The sequence below is a fragment of the Eutrema salsugineum genome, unplaced genomic scaffold (genome assembly GCF_000478725.1).
Source record: "Eutrema salsugineum unplaced genomic scaffold, Eutsalg1_0 scaffold_1, whole genome shotgun sequence".
Lineage (NCBI taxonomy): Eukaryota > Viridiplantae > Streptophyta > Magnoliopsida > Brassicales > Brassicaceae > Eutrema > Eutrema salsugineum.
Window position 1 is genome coordinate 8,581,639 of NW_006256909.1, and position 24,902 is coordinate 8,606,540.

At 33.1% G+C, this 24,902-nt stretch overlaps 3 protein-coding genes across 3 annotated transcripts; all 3 read right to left on the reverse strand.

Annotated features, from left to right (window-relative positions):
• Nucleotides 1–5,998: 5,998 nt before the first annotated feature.
• Nucleotides 5,999–7,999, reverse strand: LOC18029701 (uncharacterized protein At4g15970). Its single transcript, XM_006413854.2, has 3 exons — nt 7,715–7,999; nt 7,246–7,611; nt 5,999–6,597 (listed from the first exon to the last, which is right to left on the reverse strand). Exons 1-3 carry the CDS (start codon nt 7,931–7,933, stop codon nt 6,121–6,123), a joined length of 1,062 nt encoding a protein of 353 aa, XP_006413917.1. The 5' UTR covers nt 7,934–7,999; the 3' UTR covers nt 5,999–6,120.
• A 3,125-nt stretch (nt 8,000–11,124) lies between these two features.
• Nucleotides 11,125–13,780, reverse strand: LOC18029702 (uncharacterized protein At4g15970). Its single transcript, XM_006413855.2, has 3 exons — nt 13,459–13,780; nt 12,707–13,084; nt 11,125–11,690 (listed from the first exon to the last, which is right to left on the reverse strand). The coding sequence occupies exons 1-3, from the start codon at nt 13,723–13,725 to the stop codon at nt 11,211–11,213; spliced, it is 1,125 nt and encodes a 374-aa protein (XP_006413918.1). The 5' UTR covers nt 13,726–13,780; the 3' UTR covers nt 11,125–11,210.
• Nucleotides 13,781–16,096: 2,316 nt separating this feature from the next.
• Nucleotides 16,097–19,555, reverse strand: LOC18029703 (potassium transporter 9). The gene is made up of 9 exons (XM_006413856.2): nt 19,184–19,555; nt 18,816–19,041; nt 18,476–18,721; nt 18,344–18,394; nt 17,997–18,257; nt 17,754–17,921; nt 17,412–17,666; nt 16,781–17,303; nt 16,097–16,664 (listed from the first exon to the last, which is right to left on the reverse strand). The coding sequence occupies exons 1-9, from the start codon at nt 19,328–19,330 to the stop codon at nt 16,097–16,099; spliced, it is 2,445 nt and encodes an 814-aa protein (XP_006413919.1). The 5' UTR covers nt 19,331–19,555.
• Between the last annotated feature and the right edge of the window lie 5,347 nt (nt 19,556–24,902).

The window sequence follows — 24,902 nt, forward strand, 5'->3', positions numbered from 1 at the left end:
TGTTTTGGTGGACTAATGCACGCACGTATGACGTATTGGTTTCTAAACACGACAATATCATTGAAACATATGTAGATGATAAATATGACCTTTGTTGATTGATAATACAAAATATGACAGTAAGTACTGATTAGAATAAAAAAAATATAAATTGGAAACGTATAATTTGTATAAAAAATACATAAAAATGGGAATCCGTGTAAGCCATAGTGGATGGCGATGCATGTTTGTTAGCGACTCGAGACAAATTCGCCGAACCCTATCTTCATAGTCTTCTACTTCTAGGGTTTCTTTTTTTGACTACTAGACATAAGTTCTTGATTACAGTAGACGGCAACGATATTCGCATGTTACATCGCATGAAATTGCGAGCCACTTGCGACAGGAGAGAAACTTTAAGAAAACAAATTACTAGTATCAGTTTTTTTGCTTATTAGACACAAAGCCCGTAATTAAATACTGATAAACCTGAGTGTGTTAGGTTTACAAACCAGTACAAGCCAAACCAACTGGTTACATAACTAAATCGCTTCTTCATTCTCATCATTTCCTTTGTACCCAAAAGAATTAACTTAATCACTTATACATATAGACCTACAAAAAAAAAAAGCTTCTAGCAAACCCTTTTCATCTACCTTTTGCGAATTGTAATGACGCTGCAAAAAGCGGAAAACACAAAGAACAATGTCTAATTATCTAAACCTATTTGATTGTTGGCTTCAATAGCCAGTGGAAGAGTTGCCTATTATTCTAGGGAGTAGGGAATAAAACAATCAAAATTGTGATTATCATTTCTGGCTTAATGCTTATTACCATTTAATCATTATTAATAAGGAAATACAAAATGGTTGAAAGTTTTTGGGCCGAAAATACTGTCAATTCCATTTTAGGCCTTTGACTGACTTTTTGTGATAGTGATTGTTCTGACTCTGAAAATGTGGCTTTTAACAAAAATCAAAGTATGTTAGGAATCCTTTTTTCTTCTTGCAGAATTAGTGATAACAAATCTGATGGAATTGTCTCTAAGAAAAAGAAATTAGATAATCATAGGTCTAAAAATCTGGCGACAGGCGATATGAAGAAGGTCTAAAAATCTGGTTTGCCAATAGATAATCATAGATCTTTCTTTGCAGGACAAAGTTCTTAAATCAAAGTTGTAAAAAAACTTTATTTTTTCTTTTGAGTATAATTTAACATTAGATTAAAAAAAAAAATAGATTGTTAAACTCTATATATGAAAAAATATTGATAATAGTCCAACATATATAGATCTTCCAAAAACAGAACCATCGAGCAAAAGTGTTATCCGGTGTCATAAATTAAAACTTTAGATTTTATGCAGATTTCAATTCTATATACCACAGCATTTCAAGACTAAATCGAAAGAAAATAATATAGTTAAAAATGCAAATCATTGCATAATTTTATTGGATATCACTTTACATGACATATATATACCTTTCTTTATAAAAATTAAATTTTTGATCTGTAAACCTCAAACAAGAAAACGAGATAAGCCCTTTCTCAAAAAAAAAAACTAGAAAACGAAATAAATATAAACCTGTTATAAACAAATGAACTTCTAGTAACCGGCCTATTAACCATCAGGTTAATGTCTCAGGTCCATTAGGGTTTCTGATACATTAGTTATGTAATGTATATATACACTGCTTATGGAAATAATAAGATCTGAGTTTTTCCCTTAATACGTTATCAGCACGAAGCTCAACTTCAAACGATCATATCTCTCAAAATACAAGGAGTTAGAAGGCGATCTACATATCATTTTGAAGCCCTGGAAGAGAAGAATCTAGTGGTGAAAACCGCTCTTCAATCCGACACCAGACGCGCCCTCAAGACTCAAAACAATCGGCGCTGTCCCACCTTAGCGGGTGATTCTTTCCAAGCGGTAGTTCCTCCATTGTAGCAGCTGTTCGTCCTCCCTTCTGGCCATCATTCTCAGGAGTTTCCAGTAGATATCTGTGGTCTTTAGCTCCCAGATCATAAGCCGGTCAGAAATCCATTTGACGAAAAGATATGCAAGACAATATGGATATCATTGTGGATAGTGGATCGAGCCACACCATTCTAAAAGACAAGAATTACTTCATAAATTTAGTAATCAAAACCGCAAACATTAGCACTATAGCGGGTAGTTCGAGCCTAATAGAGGGCCATGGCCAAGCTAATGTGTTGTTATCAAATGGCACATATCTAGACATCTCTGATGCCTTATACTCACCCAGTTCTAAGAGAAACCTATTGAGTTTCAAAGACATAAGATTGAATGGTTTCCATATCGAAACTCAGGATGAAGGGAACAAAGAGTTTTTAATTATCACTAAAATGATAAATGGCCATAAACAAGTTTTTGAAACTATACCCGCCGTATCTACTGGCATTTACCATGCTAAAGTCAGTATGATTGAGGCTAATGCTGCTATCAAAGCACGGTTTTTAGATTACACTATTTGGCATGATCGCCTGGGTAATCCCGGTGCGAACATGATGCGTAAATTAGTCCAGAATTCTAAAGGGCACAACCTTAAACCAAATGGTATTTTCCCTCAGCACCTCAAGTGCACAGCTTGCTCACAAGGGAAACTGATTACCCGACCTTCACCAGTCAAAGTGTCTAAAGAGACCTTGAACTTTCTGGAAAGAATCCAAGGAGACATATGTGGACCAATTCACCCACCTTGTGGGACATTCAGATATTTCATGATCCTCATTGACGCATCGACCCGCTGGTCGCATGTCTGTCTGCTCTCTTCTAGGAACCAGGCTTTTGCTAGGTTATTGGCCCAAATCATCAGATTACGAGCCCATTTTCCAGACTTCCCATTAAAGACTATACGTCTTGATAATGCTGGTGAATTCACTTCCCAAGCGTTTAATGAATATTGTATGTCCATGGGGGTAAGTGTTGAACATCCCGTTCCACATGTCCATACACAAAATGGATTAGCTGAATCCTTCATTAAACGAATTCAATGGGTTGCTAGACCATTACTCATGAGGTCACAACTCCCGGTCTCAGCTTGGGGACACGCAGTCTTACATGCCGCTGAACTAATACGCATACGACCATCTAGTGAGCACAAATATTCACCATCCCAATTGCTAACGGGTCATGAGCCGGACGTCTCCCATATTAAAACATTTGGGTGTTCAGTCTATGTACCCATTACACCACCACAGAGGACTAAAATGGGACCTCAAAGGAGGATGGGAATATATGTTGGTTTTGATTCTCCCACCATCATAAAATATCTCGAGCCAACTACAGGAGATCTGTTTAAAGCCAGATATGCAGATTGCCGATTTGATGAATCGGTATATCCTAGATTAGGTGGTGAGACAGACAAGCTGGTAAAAGAACTTTCATGGAATCAAACATCCACACAATGGCAAGATCCTCGGACTCTAGAATGTGATTCAGAGGTCCAAAGAATTATACATTTACAAAAGCTAGCTAATCAATTGCCAGATTCCTTTGCTGACCCGAACAAAGTTACCAAATCGTACATACCAGCTTGTAATGCACCAGTACGAATAGATGTCCCCTCAGGGAAAAGTCAAGTTGCTACAGAGTCTAACGCACGTAAGAAACGTGGCAGACCACCAGGTTCCAAAGATAAGAATCCCCGGAAATCAAAGAAAGGTGCAATGATTGAAACCGGGATTCAAGAGAACACGGATACAGCCTCAACTGATACTTACCCTATCGAACCATCTCAAGAGGTTTGGGACGCCAAAACTCAAGGTTCTGAAGGGATTGATAATAATGAGATCTCAATCAATTATATCATATTCGGTTCTCTATGGAACAGAAAAGATGTTGACATCAATGAAACTTTTGCATACAAGGTAGCACTTGAGATTGCGCACACGCAAGAGGATCTAGAACCCACGTCTATAATTGAGTGCACTCGTAGATCAGATTGGCTGAAATGGAAAGAAGCCATAAACGTGGAGTTGAATAGTTTAAAGAAACGGAATGTGTTTGGTCCGATCTTAAGGACACCATTCCATGTTAAACCAGTGGGAAACAAATGGGTCTTTGTGCGTAAAAGAAACGAACTCGGCGAAGTCGTTAGATACAAGGCACGCCTTGTAGCACAAGGATTCTCACAGAGACTCGGAATCGATTATGAGGAGACTTATTCTCCAGTGGTGGATGCAACTACATTTCGATTCCTCATAAGTCTGGCCATAAGAGAAAACTTAGATTTGCGGTTAATGGATGTTGTAACCGCATATCTTTATGGACCACTGGACAGTGAAATCTATATGAGATTACCAGATGGTATTGAGCTCAAAGATAAGCATGCATCTCGTGATAAACACTGCATTAGGCTGAACAAATCCTTATATGGACTGAAACAAAGCGGACGTATGTGGTATAACCGGTTAAGCGAATATCTCATCAGAGAAGGCTACGAAAACGATCCGATCAGTCCATGCATCTTCATCAGAAAATATCAAAACAAAGGATTTGTAATCATAGCAGTATACGTGGATGACTTGAACATCCTCGGAACATCTGGTGAAATCGCCCAAACAGTTGAATGCTTAAAAGCAGAGTTTGAAATGAAAGACCTAGGCAAAACTAAATTCTGTTTGGGATTACAACTTGAGTACGTCAATGACGGAATCCTTGTGTATCAATTGGCATACACTGAAAAGGTACTCAAGAGATTCAATATGTACCAGGCCCACCCATTGACCAGCCCAATGGTTGTGAGGAGCCTTGGATTGGATAGTGATTCATTCGGTCCAAAGAAGGACGATGAAGAAATCCTCGGTCCTGAAATGCCATACCTCAGTGCCATAGGAGCATTAATGTACTTGGCTTGTCACACTAGACCAGACATCTGCTTTGCCGTGAGCCTCTTAGCTCGTTTTAGTTCGTGTCCAACTCAAAGGCACTGGAACGGTATTAAGCACATCCTTAGATACCTTCAAGGTACTAAGGACTTGGGATTATTTTATTCTAACCATAACAAGGATGGTCTAGTTGGTTTTGCTGATGCAGGATATTTGTCAGATCCGCACTGTGCCCGGTCTCAAACCGGTTATGTTTTCACGCATGGAGGAACAGCCATATCTTGGAGATCCATGAAGCAGACTATTGCCGCTACCTCATCCAACCATGCGGAAATCTTGGCCATCCACGAAGCTAGTAGAGAGTGTGTTTGGTTGCGGTCCATGACTCAGCATATCCGATCAGAGTGTGGTATGGACGAAGATAAGGAGCCTACGGTGATGTATGAAGACAATGCAGCTTGTATCGCTCAACTCAAGGACGGCTACATCAAAGGTGACCGGACGAAGCATATTCTGCCCAAATTCTTCTTCACTCATGAGCTGCAGAAGGATGATCAGGTCAAGGTTCAGCAAGTCCGATCAAGCGAAAATTCAGCCGATCTATTCACTAAATCATTACCGACTTCTACACTCCGGAAGCTCATTCATCAGATAGGAATGCGTAGACTTAGAGATCTACAGTGATGCCTAAACCAGGGGGAGTAATGCGTGTTGTACTCTTTTTCCTTCACCATGGTTTTTCCCACTGGGTTTTCCTGGTAAGGTTTTAATGAGGCAACGTTCCCCAGCGTATTATAGAGATCCCGGTTTTGTGACAGGCACGGTTACCTTGTCCAAGGGGGAGTGTTATAAACAAATGGACTTCTAGTAACCGGCCCATTAACCATCAGGTTAATGTCTCATGGCCCATTAGGGTTTCTGATACATTAGTTATGTAATGTATATATACACTGCTTATGGAAATAATAAGATTTGAGTTTTTCCCTTAATAAAACCTGAAATCTTGGCATATTTAGCTTTTAACGTTAGTGAGTCTCAAGATTACGAATTCTAGTCTCGATTTTAGGGAAAAGGGTAACCGTAGCTTTGCTTCTTAAAATTTGGTCCGAGGAAATGGCGGACCAAGTATTCGAAACTTCTTACTTTTTTTTTTTCTCTTAAAAGAAAAAAATGTTTTACAATGAAAAAGATTGTTTCTTTAAAATACAAGATCCATTTTCACAGTTTTATGCTATACACAAATTTAAACAACAAATTCCCCCATACTAACCCAAATCCGAGTCTTTGAATTCACACACACTTCATAGGAACACTCCAAGTCGTATTCTGAACTTGTTCAGATAAAGACAGATACTTTCTCCAGTCATCAAGAACAAGATTAAGATCATGAAGCTTCTTCTCTAATCCAATACAACAATTAGCATGCATTGTACACACCAAGTTTATGTCTCTGCTCGTCTGACAAAACCCACCAAAGTAAACCGTATCAAAGAATCTCATCTGGATTCCAATCTCTGAGACTAAAGCCTCGTGTTTGATCTTGTTGAAAACATCTTGGTCATGTAATTTTGGATAATCCAGACGAGATTTGAACCAAAACTTGTAGAACTCGATGCTTCTATGGTTCGATTTCACGTAAGTGAAGCCTCCGTTTACCCAATTGTCTGAGTCATAAGGATCACCGAAGAATCGATCACAGGCCATCTGAAAATCTCCATCTGGATATAGCCGAGGAAATGGATCTCGAAGCCACATTATATCTGCATCCTATGTATATAATATATATAGAGAGAGAGAGAGAGAAAGAGAGACAATGTTAAGAAAATGACATGGTTATGTTATGTATTAGTTGAATTTCTTATTTAAAACTGAAGAGAAAAAAAAAATTATTGGATCTAGTGGTTTTTTTTTGGGATTTTTGGGATAATATGTGATTCTAAACCAAAGTCAAGTCTAATATAAAATTTCAACTATATGTAGATATTAATGTCTGTAAAATTTTAACTATATGTAAATATTAATGTCTATAAAATTTTAAAGCATTTAATGTCTCCACAATAACCAAGTGTATGATTGAAATCTCTACGGATGAATTCAGACCATTGGTCCTCAGTTATTATTGTGAACTTTTCAACTATTGGACGACCTTGCAATAGTTTGGTAGATCTAAAGTTAGTTGTGATATTTTTTTTAAAGTGGGCCTCGTTCAATATAATGAATTAAATTTAGACAATATTTTATGTGTAAATAATTTTCTGCCAAAAATTAGAATCTAACATATAGATAAATTATGTAATTTTTTTATATGGGTTCTATGCTCATGCAAATGCACATAGAGTTTAATTCTTGATCGTAGATTGATTCAAAAGATTTGTAAAGACCAATAATTTTGAGATGGATGAAGAAGATGAGTACCGTGAAGATGAAGTTAAATCCCATTTCAAGCACTTGTGTGAGAAGCTCGATCCTCCGCCACATCATTTTGAGGTAATCTGGAGTATCAAAGAGTTTCTCGCCCGAGAAATCAGTTCCTAAGGTTTCTAAATAGTAGCAATTTGGGTGAAGTTGTGAGCAGCGATCAAATGCCTTGAAATCCAAGCAAACTACAACCACGTGTTGAAGTAGCCTCTGTGTTCCTTGTCCGATACGAAAACTCTCAAGAAATAAATCGAACAGAGAGTTTGGCTCTGCCCATGCTTGGTTTAACGTTGTGATAATCACTGTTCGATTCTCTGTCGATGCATTCTCCAAAACTTCTCTAAAACTGATCGATTTTGATCTCTTAAAACCAAACAAATTTCGTATTAAAGATTCGAAAAAAGAGATCAAACCCATTTCAGACAGAGCACAGATTGAGACGTACGCATAAGTATAAAGAACTTACTGTTTGTGGAGAAGACGAAGAGGTGTGATCGAGCAAAGGACGAGGAGAGTTGAGATTATTGACATTGAGCTCTTGACGAAGTGGATAAGCTGTTTTGTAGAGAAGAAGACATGTAGCAGCTAGGCCTAGAAATAAGACCAAAATTTTCTTCACTTCTTTTTGTCCGATCGCGGATCCCAAATCCAGAAACTTTGAAGGGGAACAAGATGAAGACTTCATGTGTTCTTGAAGAGGTTTTAAGCTTTTCTTCCGTTTTTCCTCTCTTTTCTTCTCTCTGTTTATTTTGGCGTTTCTTTATAAAAGATCTTCTGTCGGTTCTTACAATCAAGTATAAATGGTTAAGTGCTTAAGACAAACGTCATCACTAGCACTTTTAATTTACACAATACAGGTTTTATTATTTTGAATTCTTTTTTTGTGGCAAACTTATTATTATGGAATCTTGTTTTCATTTACATCTCAAATCAATTTTTGTTGGTTTTTATTAGAGTGTAGAGAATCTACACAACACACCGATTCTAGTAATATATATTTGAAGTGGTTTCTATATATAACCTTGTCCCCGGGAAAAAATAGCGACCAAGAAATTTGAATGATGCTAATCTATTAATCAGATGATGGTAATGATTAATGAATTTGAAAAATTACTGAACAATAAATGATTACAGAGAAATATGAATGAGCCGAGAGAGGAATGATTTGGTGGATGAGAAACGGGCAAGAGAATATCTTATGGCTTTTTGTTTTTGTTTTTTTTTACAAGGGGCATCTTATTATACTTTACTTTCTATATTTCAAGAAATACTTTTGGAATACTATCAAATTACTAGTGCATCAAAAGTCTTGGTTTAGACAGAATAAGATCAAACCATCTAACCGATCGAGAATGTCGTCCTTTTCTTCTTTCATCTCAATCACTCCAATTCAATTAGAGTATATCTCCTTTCTTTGTGAGTTTAAACCCAAACCCACAATACACATATTTCATTAGTTTTATCAAAACAATATTTTTGAGCTATATGAAAAATTATATTTCAGTTATGATTAATGGTTTCATCATGAAAAGACCATAAAAGTCGATAAAGTTTGAGTCTATTTCTGTCATCAAAATTGTTATATTTTATTTATTGAAAGAGATTGATTCTTGTTTGTTTATTGACCAATTCTTCCATTATAGTCTCAACACCTAGCCGTTGATGTTGTTTTGATCACGTTATTTCCGATTAGTCGTGGCTGCCGTTATATGTATATTTGTCTTTTCTCCCATTTATTAATTATTTTAAAAGCGAATGGGTCAATTAATTCATCAAACAATGATTTAACTAGGGACTGAAGTTGATAGCTTACTGGCTAATATAATACCAATATGTATGTGGCTGAGACAACCAAACTTCCTTTTTTTCTTTTGAGAAGGAGATCACTAAACTAATTAGTGATTGAAAAATATCCTTTGAATTCTAATACGTACTTGTCAATAAGTATACATTAATTGATTTAAACTTAGAAGTTATAAGACTAGTCTAAATAAAATTCTACGATCAAACATTTTGATGTTTACGTATGAGTTTTCACATACACATACGACATTGTAGAAGAAACCTTCAGCTTAATCGGCTGAAGATTTTCATCTAGTGTGGTTTTAGAACGTTATATGACCACATGCGGGCTTAGGTCGTGGTATACTGGTATCTAGGCATTTTTAACTTGAACTCAAGCTAGCTCGTGTCTTAGAACAACACCTAGTTGATACATTAATTGATCAATTTTGGTCGGTATAAGATTTGCTATTATGTTTATATGACTTACGCTAGCTATTATTATTTTTTTTTTATAACATATGCTATTGGTTTTTTTTTTCCTATCAGATATATCAATTAATTTACGAATTTCATGATATTTAATACAAGGGCCAATGTTTTCATCTGGACAGTTGTCTGATTATAATTTTCTGCCAGCGAATCAAAGACTATGACCGTACCGTGTACGTTAAATTCCAACGAATTGTGCTGCAATAATTAACTATGATTTTTTTTAATATTTCCTCTATTTTATAAAATATATTAAGATTTTTATTTTCAGTTAACTTTTATATATATTGTTTTACTGTTTATAGTCTATAGTTTATTTTTTCAAAGGTTAAATCTATTATATAATGGGAGAATTTTCTCTCAATCTAGGATGTCCACATCAGCATAGAATAACAAAACTAAAATTAATGACTTAATTAATTCACACATTTTAAAAAATTATTCTTTTCATTTAATAATAAAAGAAAAACACTAACACTAAATTTAATGACTTAATTAATTCACACATTGTTTATAATTGTTACTTTTTATTTAGAAGAAGAAGAGTAAAAATTGGAGAAAACAGTAAAAAGACATAGTTAAAGAAAAAGACGAGGATGAAAATGAAAATCATAGACGATGAAAAAGAAAGAAAATCAAAATCAGAAAAAAGAAGAAGAAGAAAAATATGTAGATGGAGACAAAATAAAAGAAGAAGAATACATACACGAGCTAAGTAAAAATAAGAGACGAAACAAAATCAGAAAAAGATTAAAAAAATATCGAAAAAAATAAAAATAAAAAGAAGTTGAACCGTTCTAGGTATTTAGACTGTTGACAATAGAAAGAAAATGAAAAAGAAGAAATAGAAATCGAAGAAAATGAAGACGAAGATGAAAAAAGAAAAATAAAGAATAAAAAGAAGAACACAAAACTGATAAAGAAGAATTTATAAAAATACGAGGACAAAAATGTTGAAGATGAGAAAGAAGACAAAAAAAAATAACAAACTATGATAATATAAAAATAGAAAATAAGTCTAATAAAATCAAGAACAGTAAAAATATAAATATAATGAATTAACTATTTAAAAATGAAATTCCGCGCAACGCGCGGATTATAAATCTAGTTGTATTTAATTAGGTAGATAAACTGATAGTTTAATTTACAAAAAAACAAAATGAAATGATTTCTTAATTTACGTGAAAAAACTTAAACATCTTTTATTATGAAATAGAACGGATAGTTTTTTATATAATGGGGTTTGTAACGTAAATTACAGTATTATTATCGTATTTACGATAATATAATAAGTAATTTTGTCTATATCGAATAAGTGAATCCCATTCAAAGTTCAAACTCTCAAATATTTCAAAATCGGCTTTGCTTTCAACAAGGCCTTGCCACAATTTTTGGACGACAAGAACGAATGAACGAACGAGGTCAAACTAAAGATTTTTGCGGACACAATTAAGATTTATTAGAGATAATAACTGTCCTAGGCGCATTACCTTTTTTCTTAATTTTTTTTATCTAATTAATGACAGATGAACTTTTTGTTTGTACTATTCTCTTTATAAATCTTTAATATGATTATTATATATAAATCTCCAACAGTAAAAAAAAAACGAGAACCAACTCCAATAACCATTGAAATGATCTTAACGAAATTAATTATCTTCATAAATCTACGACTACGCTCACAACCTTCAATAACCACACCTAGGTGGAATGTTCCATTTAGTTTCGGACACGGTCGTATTCAACGATACATATAGTTTCCAATCTTCAAGAGCAGCCTTGAGATTATTCACTTTGTTGTCCAAACCAATACAACAGTTAGCATGCATAGTGTTGACCACGTTGATGTCCCGGCTTGGTTGGCAAAACCCTCCAAAATAAACTGTGTCGAAAAACCTCATTTTGATTCCAAGTTTCTCGATGAAATGCTTGTTTTTTATCAAGTTGAACACATCTTGATCATGTTTTCCAGGGAACTTTCGACTTGATCTGATCCAATATTTGTAGAAGTTTAATGTTTTGTTGTTTGCTTTGACATATGTGAAACCAGAATTCACGTGATTGTTTTTGTCCGATGGCTTTCCGTTGTAATCATCACACGTTATCTGAAAATCGGCGTCTGGAAAAAAACGGGGAAATGGGTCTCGAAGCCACAAAATATCTGCATCCTACATACAGCAACATATCATTTACAAAATGCTAGATCAGAATGTAAATTATGTATATTTTGGTCAATATATTTGATATCTACATATAGTTGACCATAAAACATCTCTATATGCGTACGCACACGTAAACCAAAAAAAAAAAAAAAACGTTACAATCTTGAATATTGAAGTTGTTCATAAAATCCTGACCTAGTCACGTAATATAGTTGAAAGGAGAATTAAACAAAAAATGGAAGTCAGAGGTACGCTAAAAACAAAACAAAGAATCTAGATAGTCAAATTTAAAACCCTCAAGAAATAGTAAAATCTAACAACAGGAAATGTTTTAAACAAATCATATATATAATTGAATGGTGTTCTCCATAGCTGTATATACATAAAGATCTCAGAAATCAAGAATCCTGGTTTCTATGTAATCAACGGAGTATCTTTATATTATTTTTCTCCCAAAAAAACTGTCTTAATAATGTTTATCTTCAAACCGCCCACAAAACCTTATACAAATTTAGATTTAAGTGTACTTAGATCAAACACTAATATTTTGTATTTTAGTAACAATTTTTCTAACTATATTATTAATAATTTTCTTTCTGTCTGAAAATTATTTTCTAAACTGTGTAGTTAAAAACAGTTGAAAAATCCCACTGACGGCGCGAAAACTTGTCAAATTCAATGTATAGAAAATAAATACTACTCCCTCTGTTTCATAATATTTGATGTTTTAGATTTTTATTCTGTTTCACAAAGATTGATTTTTTAGAATTTTTATTTATTATTATAGGTTAATGATAGTAAATGATACACTTTAAGAGTTCTTAATTGAGATTGATGAATTATGATTGGTTTATAGTAAAAAAAACTGTTTTAGTAAGAAAAATAATATATTTATAGATAAACATTAATGGTTTCTTAATCTGTGTGAAAAGTTTAGAAAATCAAAAAATCAAATATTGTGAAACAGAGGGAAGTAATCAATTATAAATTAAGTAAGAGAAGAAGATTGAGGTATCATGTACCGTGAAGATGAAGTTGTACCCTAAGCCAAGAACTTGTCTATGAAGATCCATCCGCCGCCAAATGAGTTTCAAATAACCAGGCGTCATAAACCGGTTTGGACCGGAGAGTTGGTCTGAATCTGTGGCGTTAATCAAGTAGCAATGAGGATGAACCTCTACGCACCGATCATATGCCTTGTTATCCAAGCAAACTGCGATCACGTGCTTCAATAGCCTCTCTGTACCTAATCCGGCTTTAAAACTCTCTCGAAACACATCGAACGTTGAGTTTGGTTCGGCCCATGCTTGGTTTAACGCCGTGATGATCACCGTGTTATCCTCCATAGCTGCATTCATCAATACTCTCTCTAATTCTGAAACCGGTTTCTTCTTTTGTACCTAAATATATAATTAACATTAACAAGATCAAATGACGGTACTCTACTTTTCATTGTTTTATTGTTCAAGACTAAAGATCGGTTTAGCAACCGAATGCATGTTTAAGTCGATCTCTTAGTATCAGATCTCATAATAAGGAAGAAACCTATAAATATTTAACGGTTTTCTCAGTTTTTATTGATTAGCGAATATGCTTATTTGTACAGAATCACAACTTGAGACTAGCAAATTCTCTACAAATCTGACAAGATAACATTTACTTAATTAACAATAAGGAAATATACAAAATTAATAACATTACTTCCGTAACTCAGATTAATATTCAGTTATATTGATGTATTTAAATTATCAATATATATATGCAATATACTCACCATTTCTAAGGAAGTCTCGTTTATGATTTTTGAAGAGTAACAATCGCTCTTCCATGGAGACACCATGTTGAGAGGATTATTTGCAGATTTGTAGAATAATAAGCAAGAAAGTGTGACGGTCGCGACCAATAACACGACTTTAATCACGTCTCGACCTCCGAAAAAACCATCGGAATATATCACCGGTGGCTTAGACTTTCCATCGTCCATGTTAACTCCGGCGAACTTGTACCCCAATGAAGAAGATTCGCCGTTAGTGCTCTTCATTGTTTTTAATATGAAACCCTTTTTTTCTCTCTTCGTGCGTTCTCTTTATATTGTCTTGCCTCACCACATTTATTGGAGTATATAGATTAATGTCTATACAGTATGTATGTACATTATATCTATATACTCCAATAACATTTCCATTTAATCGTTTTTGACTTTTCTTTAGATGTTCATTAATTTTTATATTTAATTAGATAACTTAACTTGTGAAGAATTTTGTAACGATTCCTGTGACTATAACTTATGAAGATATTTCTCTCCCACAAGGGAAACTTCCTTTGAATCCGAGGGTCTATATCATGACCAAAACGGGGTCACATATTTAGTTGTCACGTTATGTATGGAAAACTATATAATACTCGAACAAATTTGTTTTTACCGAAATTAATTATATTGGAAGTATCAGTGACACGATGATGTAAGTAAATGATTTTGATTTCTGACAATTACATTATAACGAACGATTAGAAATTTGAATCATATTTGATAGATTAACGAGGAAGAAAATAGTGATAATTGGCTTAACTACAATATTAATTATTGAACTACCATACCCATAAGCCATATTCGCTTTGCATAAAAAACCAATGTCTCCAACTCTCCATGGGAAGAAATTTAATTAAAATTACCCCTAGACTTTGGTTCACTCCATATATGACAATTTGGTATAATTTCTGATTTTATTACTTTAAGTTTCTTACCAGCAATAGAATCAGATACGATATCAGAAATCATATCAAAATATAATTAGAAACTATACATTTTGGTACAGTATCTTGAAAACAAGTAATAAAATCATATTTTATACCAAAATGTCAACAAATGGACTGAACCAAAGTCTATGAGTATTTTTCTATTAACTTTCTTCGACGGAATTTTTTTCTTTTCTTTTGGGTAATCCGGGTTAACATCGAAGAGGTCAATAATTTGCTACGACGCTTAATCAGAAAAATCCTTGAATAACATGGTATTTGTGTATATACTCGTTTCTATTGGTCCTGTCAGATTTAAGTGTTAAATTTCAATTTGGTCTTCTAAATTGAATTTCCATAGGAAAAACTTGATATTAACGTTGACCGCTCCGAAATAAGACGTATTCCTCCTCTTTAGTAGATTATCTTCCTTTCTCAAGGTTGTTAATTGAATCCGACCATGTTGAGTTATAAACGTAAATAAATAAGAACTAAAAAAACGTAAATAAACACATTTATATGATTTCAGTTCAAGTATCATATGTAAATATGGTAAATCTAAAAATTAACCATGGATATACATTTTAAGTTTTTAACATACATTGTCACCTTTTTACTTCTTTTTTTTTCAATGTAATCTCTAAACTTTAGTAAATTTTGTGGTAAAGAAAATGTTTAGATGATACATATGAAGCATCAAATAATGACCATGGCCAGATTTGTATAAATGTCAAACCAATTGTTCAGATGGTGATAGCGAGTCCACAATTCCAATTTAGCCATACATATACTCAGTTCGATAGAAAACTTCTACGTGACCAAGTCCAGTAATATAACAGTTTCTACTAGGGCTGGAATTATTATCCGGTATCCGCTATACGATCCGGTATCCGCTATACGATCTGGTATCCGCTATCCGATCCGGTATCCGGTTTTATCCGATCCGTAAAAACCGGATATCCGTGTAGTTCGGATCCGGATCCGGATAGTGAAATTAAGTATTCGGTTATTTCGGATACGGATCCGGATAATAGAAAATTTAGAAATCGGATATCCGTTATCCGTTATTAAGATTTTAAAAATTTTGAAATCTTTGGATATGCATTTAATTTTTTGTTTTAATTATGTTCGAAAATTGTTTTTGGTTTAACTCTTTTACACATGATTGAAATTTATATTGCATGATAATTTTCTATTTTAGATTGTGAGAGAAGAACATGAAAATAGATAACACAAGGATATGAAGATAAATTAACGTCTCTATTACTGTTTTCTCTTTTGTTATGTAAACTTTTAAACTTTGTATTATTTGAATGCTACTTGAATGCTTTTAAATTTTTAGTATTTGTAATTTTTGCTATGATGATACATTTTAATTATATATGTTATCTCATTATAATTTTAAAAATTGAAGATTTTTTTTTAAATCAACGAAACCGGATATCCGACCGGATATCCGTAAATATTCGATCTCTGGATATCCGGAGTTTTCAGATCTGGATCCGGATAGTAAAATTGATTATCCGTTAAATCCGGAGCCGGATCCGGATATCTTGAAAAGTCCGGATATCCGACTCCGTTCCAGCGCTAGTTTCTACATGGTATATAATCTTAAAATTGGTATCCTTTATTCCCCTTTATCTGTAAATTGTTTTACAAAAAAAAAAAAAAAAAATCTAGACATAAAAGACTTGTCCAACGTTCAAAAGGGTTTCATGAGGAACATGCAAGATAACACTATTCTCCCTACAAATCTTAGCAAGAAACGCATAAACGTAATCAATAGCAATCTTTTTTGGAAGCCATGATCCATTTCTTGCTTTCACCACAGTGTTTCCCATAATATGAACAACCCCTGACTCTTTACAAGTCTTTAGATACTCCAACTCATCCTCCTCCTCTTCCTCCACCGTGTTGTTCTGACTGAAACTCACCGCGTTAAGTGGTGAACCAACGGGAACTATAGTGTCTAAACTCGATACCGTGCAGTCCACGATAGATGAGAACATATCCATGTTGTTATTACTGTTCTCGTTGATGCTATTCAGGTGATTGTTGTTGTTGTTGTTATGGATCAATGCATCTCTGGACTCTTGTGTATGATTGACTGAATACGCGCTGCTGTAGGTGCTTGAGTTCGAACCTGGCTCCATCATTGTTTCGATTCGGATGAACGAGAAGATGTTGTTCAACAGTTTTGTCTCGAAATCATCATCTTTCCTGTGTAGATCTTTGTAACCATACCTGTTAAAACAGTTCCCAAAGATTTCAAGGGTCTTAAAAACTCTTTACCTGAAGAATAAGCACAAAGATCTAACAAACAACCTCACATAAGAACAGAGAAGGAGAAAGGTTAGTACCTGGCTACACAGCGGAACATTCTGAATGTTTTTGGTCCGATTCTCTTGACAAGAAACCTCTCTTCTTCAGGGACGGTGTAAACCGGAAGATACTTGACGCAGACAAAGACTACCACTGAGTGAATCGCAGGGAGGTTAGTGATGAAATGAGAGAAGATGTGAGGGACACCACTCGCTAACTCTGTGTAGACTAAACCGATCCCAGGGACACGAACAAGACCGAGGCTAGGACCGAGACCGAGTATCCAACTCATGGAAACTTTACTGTGCACTTCAAACTCATATTTCTTGACCGTTGCGTAGTGCCAAACGGACATTACAAGAAGAGAAACCCCTGCTATGATGAGAGGAACCCATCCTCCTTCATTGACCTTTAAGATCACGGCCGAGAAATACGATAGCTCCATCACCAGTGAGAGGACAGCGAATATAAGCACAAGGATCCAGTGGCACCGCCACACGAGAAGCATGATTAGCACCATTAGTAATGTGGTCACAAGCATCACGAACACAACCGCAGTCCCTAGTTTCACCAAGATATACCAAGAAACAGTCAGATGATGAAAAGCAAGAACGGTTTCATTTTAAACCGAACAAGAAGGAAACCAAAATGCGCACCTTGAGACCTTACCGTATGCATTTCCGATTTGGCTCTGGTTCTTGAAACTAGCAGTGACTGCTATGCAGCCGAGCATGAGTATCCAGTTAATATCAGGGCAATAGATCTGACCAAGGAACTTCTTGGAAGTGTGAACGATTTTCACTCGAGGAAAACACCCATGAGACACGGCCTGCTTGATTATCGAATAAGTTCCTGAGATAGTAGCTTGGCTCCCAACGATTGCAGCTCCTGTTGCGACTATAAACATTGGCCAATATACACTTTCTGTGTAGTCAAAAGCAAAACAGAGTTTCAGAGTTTTGTAAGAGCACCATGTATGACTTCAAGACACCATCAAAGCTTAGGACAAACCTGGGATGGATGCATAGAACGCATCTTTGAAATGATCCTTATGGTTCACAAGATACGCAGCTTGGCCACAGTATGCTAGAAGAAGACAAGGGAACACAAAAAATGTAAAGGCGAGCTGTATCGCTAGTAACGGGAAATAAGCAATGTCTGCGTATAGTGCCTCAGTGCCTGCAATTTTTCAAGAAGAGATATTTAGAAACGGCTTTACAAAGAATCTCTTGAAGCTTGAATGCTATTAAGTACCTGTTATGCTGAGAAGAATGCCACCTAACGAAATCCAACCATCTCGACCTCGTCTTTTGAAGTACAAGTATATATATGTTGGCGAAAACGCTTTCAAAACGCTTGTGTCGTATTTGCAGATGTTGTATATTCCAGTGCCTCCGATGAAAAGGAACCAAATAAACACGATAGGCGCAAAGAGCCATCCCACTTTGTCTGTACCGTAGTGTTGCATACTGAACAATCCTATTAAAATGATTATAGACACAAGCACAACGATGTCTGCAACAATGAAAAAGAAAGTAGCAAGTTAGCAGAAGTTAACCATAACGAATATCTGAACTGACATAAGGAGCGGTGAATGTTACCGCCGCTCATATCTGGACTCCTGAGTTTGATCCCACCAGTCGCTGAAAGAACTGTAAAAACGATGATTATGTAAACTAAAAATGTCCCATCTCAAACTTAAGAGGAAAGAAAAGGAAGAAGCAATAAGTTACCAGAGATGGCTGGAGTTAAGATACCATCACCGATCATCATACAAGTCCCGAGAAGAACAATGACCAGAAGAGCTCTCTTCCTAGAATGTTTACCTTCCAACCACTTCTTGGTTTTAGCAGCAAAAGACCCTTCAGGGAAGATAGTTCGGCTATAAGTCGTGAGATCCTCATCGCTGCGTTGCTGGTTTGGGATTAGTTTCACTTTAGCATGTCTACAAAGCAACGAGTATATCGCTAAAGTACCACCTGCACACACAACAATTTGATTGATCCGAATTGAGTATAGGCTAAAACCGGTTGGTTCTACAAAACATCGAATCAAGCTCGTTTTTTAGCTTACCTTGACCATTGTCATTTGCTTTGCAGACAATGAAGACATACTTGATGAGAGGTATAAGAAAAAGAGAGTAAATGATCAAAGAAAGAGCTCCGATTACATCGTCACTATCACTGATTCCATTAGGGAATGTATTGTAGAACACATACAATGGAGAAGTCCCTAAATCGCCGTAAACTATCCCTAGACTTTGGAATGATAGTCTCATTAGCATCAACAACGATAATCCCTGATGAAAAACACAAAACTTTTTTATAAAAACCAAAACTTTCTCCATTTCTCAAATTCTATATATGAAATTGAATCAGAATAACCATCAGCAATCTCATGAATCATACTCTATAAATGAGTTTTATTGAGAAAGTATGTACCTTTTCTCTGTACATGTTCTTGAGCTTATTAGCTTCTTCATCCATGGGCTGATCAAGTTTCTGCTCTAAATCCCACATAGCTCCTATTTGTCTTTCTTCAATCGTGTTTTCTCCTTCTGTTACAGGTTCTTCTACTCTTTCCGCCATTTTCTTGTGTAATCCGGAAACAACAGAGCTCGAATATTCCCCTAAACTGAATCCAGCCCTAATTCCTCCGATTATACTAATCAGAGCCCTAGAAATCGATAATCATTTGGAGCACTTTCGCCTGAGATGAGACCAAAAATTGAAACTTTTTTGGTTTTCTGAGTATAAGAAGCGACTCGAGTTATTACAGAGCAAGTAATGTCTTATCGTTGTGCGGGAATTGGATAAAGGCGACACCACAAAAAACCTCGAATTTGTGAAGAAAGGGACCCTTGTTTTTATCAAAATTCTTTTAATTTAAAAAAGAAAAAAACAGAATCAGTCAATCAAAATGATTATCAGAAAAATGAAAAGAGACGACAAAAAGAATCTATAACAACTATGAAGATTACGCGAGAAGAACACGGTTTGGAGAGAAATGTTTTTTTTACTTCTTCTTCTTTTTTCTCAGTTTCAGATATTAACAACAGAGAGTGACCAAAGTAAAAAAAAAAGAAGAGACAGATGCAGACAAAGTTTGATCGATGAAACTTATAAGTTATGAGAACGCTGACAAAACTGAAGACGAGTGGCAGAGAGAGACACGAGCAGTTAAACTCTCTTTCTTTCTCTCTCTTTGTTTTTCTTTTTCTTTTTCTTTTTTCATTTGCGTATTGTTTCTTTCAAATGTTGGCATATACTTCAATTTTTGAGATTGTGACATATGATGATATATCTTATATAAGACATTACAAACTAAAATTCTTATTTTCTCATATTTTATGCCGAAGCAATCATGATTTATTAACACTGTTTGGATATGTTTGTTTATTTTCTTTGCCTTGCTTTCATTTCCTAACGCATAATCCGCACAACTTTTAGATATATGTGCGGATCTTGTTTTAATTTATATTTTAAATAATATATTTTTATAATTTGTATTGAATTTTCTGTTTATAATCAATGTTTGTGTTTAAAATATTATATTTTCTTCGTTTTTTTATGATATATTATTTGTAATCTCTTGTACACCTAATTGTGCTAAATAGTATAATTTTTCTTACAAAATAATAAGGAATTAAAAAATTACTATTTTAATTTTTGTATAAAAATGTAATCGTTCACTTAAAAATATACGTTGAATATTAGAGATAAATATTTATTTGTTATTCAATTCTCATATTTTTTATTCTTGTAAATCTTACTAATATAATATTTGTTAGCTTTCTTAATTTTATATTTTGAATTTTTTGGTTATATATATAATTGATTCCAACTTTTTTTAATTTAAAAAAGCATGTATGATATTTTTATGTAGACGCCCTTCTTTTTACTATTATTTTTAATAATTCTTTTATTATTATTTAATATTTTTTGTGTTTTATAATTTTATTAGTTGGAGTTTTATAAAATATTATTTTAAATTTTAAACTTATTAAGTTTTATTATTTTTTTATTTGCATTAAAATTTCAATTATATTTTTAATTTGAAAATGAAGTTTAAATTATTTAAAAAAGAAAATAGAATGGTGCATTTAAAAGGTTTTGTATTATATAATATTTATAAATTTTGTATATTGAAAATCAATTTGAATTCATTGTAATATATATATATATATTAATGTTTATTTATATGTTCTTTAATGTATTTATTTTAAATTTAATTAATAATTTATTTATTAATATTTTAAATTGACTGATGTCACTCTTTCCATTGTTGATATGTCATTCAGCTGGAGAGAGTTGATTGTCTTTTATACATAAGATGTACTAGAATATCCATTTTTTTTTTTATTTTGGTACGAAAGTGATGGCTCATTATAATAGATATGTGGGAAACCTAATAAAATTTGATGAAATAAAATAATAGAACAGAATATGAACAAATTTCATTAACTTAAGAAGACGAATATTACTCCTATTTCTTTTGTTTGACTTGCAAAATATAGATTTAGAATACCAAATTTTATATTTACTGAATACTGTATGTTTTCAATAATAAGTATATAAAGATTATATAAAAGAAAAACTTTTCAATAAAATCGTCATATAGTGTTTGATACACTAAATTAATTACCAAATAACTCAAACTAGCTGACTTTATATGCTATGGAAAAATTATTGGAAAGTTACTGTTCATTGTATGGATGATGTGATAATTAGATCAACGGTAGAAATTGCTGGATTTCATTTAGCCAAATACGGTTTAAGCGTACATGCACAATTAACAAATACTAGGGTTGAGACCGCGCTTCGCGCGGATTTTAGTTTATGTTCATGTTATTATATGTTTTATATGTTATTTCTTAAGAAATAATTTGTTGATAATTTTGTTTCCTTATTTTAATAGTTTTATTTTTAAGTTTGCATTGTGCTAATAATACTTGTGTTCTATTAGTTATCCTTATTGGTGCGTCTATATAACAATATATTTTTCTTAATTATGTTATTAACTTCGATAAATTTTATTTTATGTATTTTTATATTTTATCTGTTACTATTGTGTGATTATAATTATTTAAATTATTTTTATTTTTTCTTAATTTATACTCTCTGCAACTCTTTTATTTTTAATCAGTTATTATTACAAATTGTTAAACAACTAATTCATCATATTTGTCTTTTCCTTTTTCTTTTTTTTTTGGATTTTTATACTCCTTTTTCATCTTAATATTCTTATAATTTGTTAGTTTTATCTTTTTTCTCTTTCCTTATCTTTAACGTCTTTATTTTCGTATTTCTTTTCATTAGCTTCGTGTTCTTCATTCTTTTTTTTTTTCATTTTTCTCTGGTTCTTGACTTTTATTTTTTCTTCTTTTTTTCCAGTTTTTCTTCATCTTCTTATTCTAATATTGTTTTGCATTCATCTGCATCTTTTTTATATATTTTGATATTTCTTCTTCCTCCTATCTTTTTCATCATTTTTTTTTAATTATCGTCATTTTTCTAACTTTTTCAGTTTAAATAATATATCATTTTAAATAATATATATTTTTAATCCAGTTAGTATTATATTTTTCTTTAAGTATTAATATCTAACTACCATTTATCTTTTTATTTACACTAAAATTTGTTTTATTTTATTTAATGTATACTAAATATACTAATAATAAATATAAATATATATATATATGTATTAAATGCTTAATTAAAATATGCTTTAATGTTAAAATTTGAGAGTTTGTTGATGTGAACACCCTAGATGGAGAGAAATCTCTTTTATTATATAATAGATTAATGTCAAAGAAAAAAGAATCATAATTAGTTACCTAGCGCTATCGATTATAATTAATTTTCTTATATAGTTATCAAAGAATACGTGAATATATAGTAATCCATGTGTATATTAGTATATACATATCTCCACAAAAGAGAACGTGCATGAGATTACGCATATAAATCATTTTTAATGTGAAACTTGCAAATAAATGAGATTAAAACTATCAAAGCTATCAATTTTAAAAATATATAAATTATTAATATAACAACCGTCGGTCGAAGACCCACGTTAAGAGACTGTACATGTCATTTTGATCTGTTCTCTAATAATTTCTCTTCGTTATATTAAAGTTGATGATTCTTAGAAAGTTAGAAAAGTACATCTTTATTCTTCACATTTCTAGTAAATTTAAATTGATTGGGGAAGTATTAATTGTAAGTTTGTGATGTACGTCGATGTAGTGGATGGCCAAAAACTAATTATTGTTGCCGATGGCGATCTCATGAATTTAATATATTTTAGGAAGAATAGGTTAAAAAACAAACAAGATATATGGAATAAATGATTTAATATACTATAAAATAGTTGTGATTTGTGAATTATCTCAATTTATTGTTAGATGATTTTAAGGTATGGCTTTTCATAGACCAATAGCAATATGTAAAATGTTAGGTTACGTACTTAGTGATATATGATAAAATATGAAATGAATAATTCCATTGATTGTTAGGCCCGTTCCAAAAATAATAATAATAATTTCATTGACTATAACCAATTAATAGTAAAGCTTAGATAGATCATTTTTATTTACATATGTTCTAAACAAAATATAAATGGCTTGTGTGCACGCACGTACGTGTGACTAGAAGATATGATTATATGAACTTGTAATTGTATGTTAATATTGAAACTTTATATTGGACCCCCCCCCCTCCACCCCAAATCTCCTGTAGTGTTTTCCTCTATAATGGTCAAAGTATTCATAATATTTCCAATTTCAAAGTTAATATTACTATTATACTATTATTACGATGCAAATATAATATAATCTTGTTGAATCTGTAAATACTATGAAGAACTTTGACCCCAATAAAAACAAATAATATTATTAATAATAGAATCAGTAATGCATATTATCTGACCAAAACTAACAGTCAATAATGCATTATAATTAATTATTTGTAAACATTATTATATCACGTCAATTTTCACTTTTGAATATTTTGGAATATTTTGGAGTTTGAGGGTTGAAAATGTTAGTTTATACAATATCGTACTGGAAAACGAAAAAAAAAAAAACCAATATAGTTGACAAAAGACTAAAAACTTTGTCATTAACCCATAATTATGACAGGTGACGCATATTCCACTTAGGCACTTAAGATCCATTTCTTTTTATGAGCTACCAAATTATATATGATTGGGACAAAGTTGATTAACTCAATACCACCTATATTCCATATCATCAATACGACCATATTTTGGTAATACGATCAGAGTTAAATTCAATCAAGAGAGTTATAATGATTTTCAGATAGTTTCAAGCCATATTCAATTTGAATTAGTGCACTAATGGGCATTAATTTTACTATTTTCAAATTTTCTTTTCTAACTCACTATATTGGTTAGCCGAAGCTTTGTTGTCAACGGAATTTTTTGATATAAAAGTGGAACCGAACCGAACCAATCTCAAGAAAAGCTCGATTCCTATATTCACTTAACAAAATTGAAAACCAACAACACCAAACTAAAACCAGTTTGGTTAATCTACGCACCTAACCAAAACGGTCTACTAACCGACCGGCGCTTAGACATTGCAATATTTTTGCGGTAATTGGTGAGATCAATCACTAATTCAGTGCATACGGTATAATTGGTCGGTTAGAGACTAAAGGTACCTTGAATTTTTGTTAGTTCTTGTTGTCCTAATTAGGTGACTATCGGTGACCAGTCTTTCTACTTCACCTTCAACCTCGTCTTCTTGGCTTCGCCTCGGCCCAACCTCAGTGTCGTCTTACCAATTTTTTTATTAAATGTGTTGCAACAGTCAGCCACATTTGGCGGTTGAAGATACCAGTGATGATAATGATAACTTACAGACAGTTTTGGGCAAACTTAATTTATTTATCACCAACGTATTTCTCATATACAAATATAAGATAAGCTCAAACTAGAGTTTATGTTATCTTAATTATACTTGATGTATATATCTAACCAAGATATGTATACATGCTAATCTTGATAAGACTGCAGTAGAAGGTTCCTACAAGATTAATAGAACCATCTAGAACCCTCTCTTAAAACCCTCCTTCAAGTTGGAGGGTGAAAGTTACAAACGCAATACCCAACTTGGACAATAAATAGTAAACACTC

Excerpts from the sequence above, each read along its gene's own strand:
- LOC18029701 (XM_006413854.2), bottom strand. The coding sequence starts at position 7,933 with ATGAAGTCTTCATCTTGTTCCCCTTCAAAGTTTCTGGATTTGGGATCC. Across the intron at positions 7,612-7,714 it reads CTTCGTCTTCTCCACAAACA|AGATCAAAATCGATCAGTTT; the intron begins GTAAGTTCTTTA and ends TTTGGTTTTAAG. Across the intron at positions 6,598-7,245 it reads GATTTAACTTCATCTTCACG|GATGCAGATATAATGTGGCT; the intron begins GTACTCATCTTC and ends TTATATACATAG.
- LOC18029702 (XM_006413855.2), bottom strand. The coding sequence starts at position 13,725 with ATGAAGAGCACTAACGGCGAATCTTCTTCATTGGGGTACAAGTTCGCC. Across the intron at positions 13,085-13,458 it reads ACGAGACTTCCTTAGAAATG|GTACAAAAGAAGAAACCGGT; the intron begins GTGAGTATATTG and ends TTATATATTTAG. Across the intron at positions 11,691-12,706 it reads GGTACAACTTCATCTTCACG|GATGCAGATATTTTGTGGCT; the intron begins GTACATGATACC and ends TGCTGTATGTAG.
- LOC18029703 (XM_006413856.2), bottom strand. The coding sequence starts at position 19,330 with ATGGCGGAAAGAGTAGAAGAACCTGTAACAGAAGGAGAAAACACGATT. Across the intron at positions 18,395-18,475 it reads CTTAACTCCAGCCATCTCTG|TTCTTTCAGCGACTGGTGGG; the intron begins GTAACTTATTGC and ends TCGTTTTTACAG. Across the intron at positions 17,304-17,411 it reads CCAAATCGGAAATGCATACG|GGACTGCGGTTGTGTTCGTG; the intron begins GTAAGGTCTCAA and ends TGGTGAAACTAG.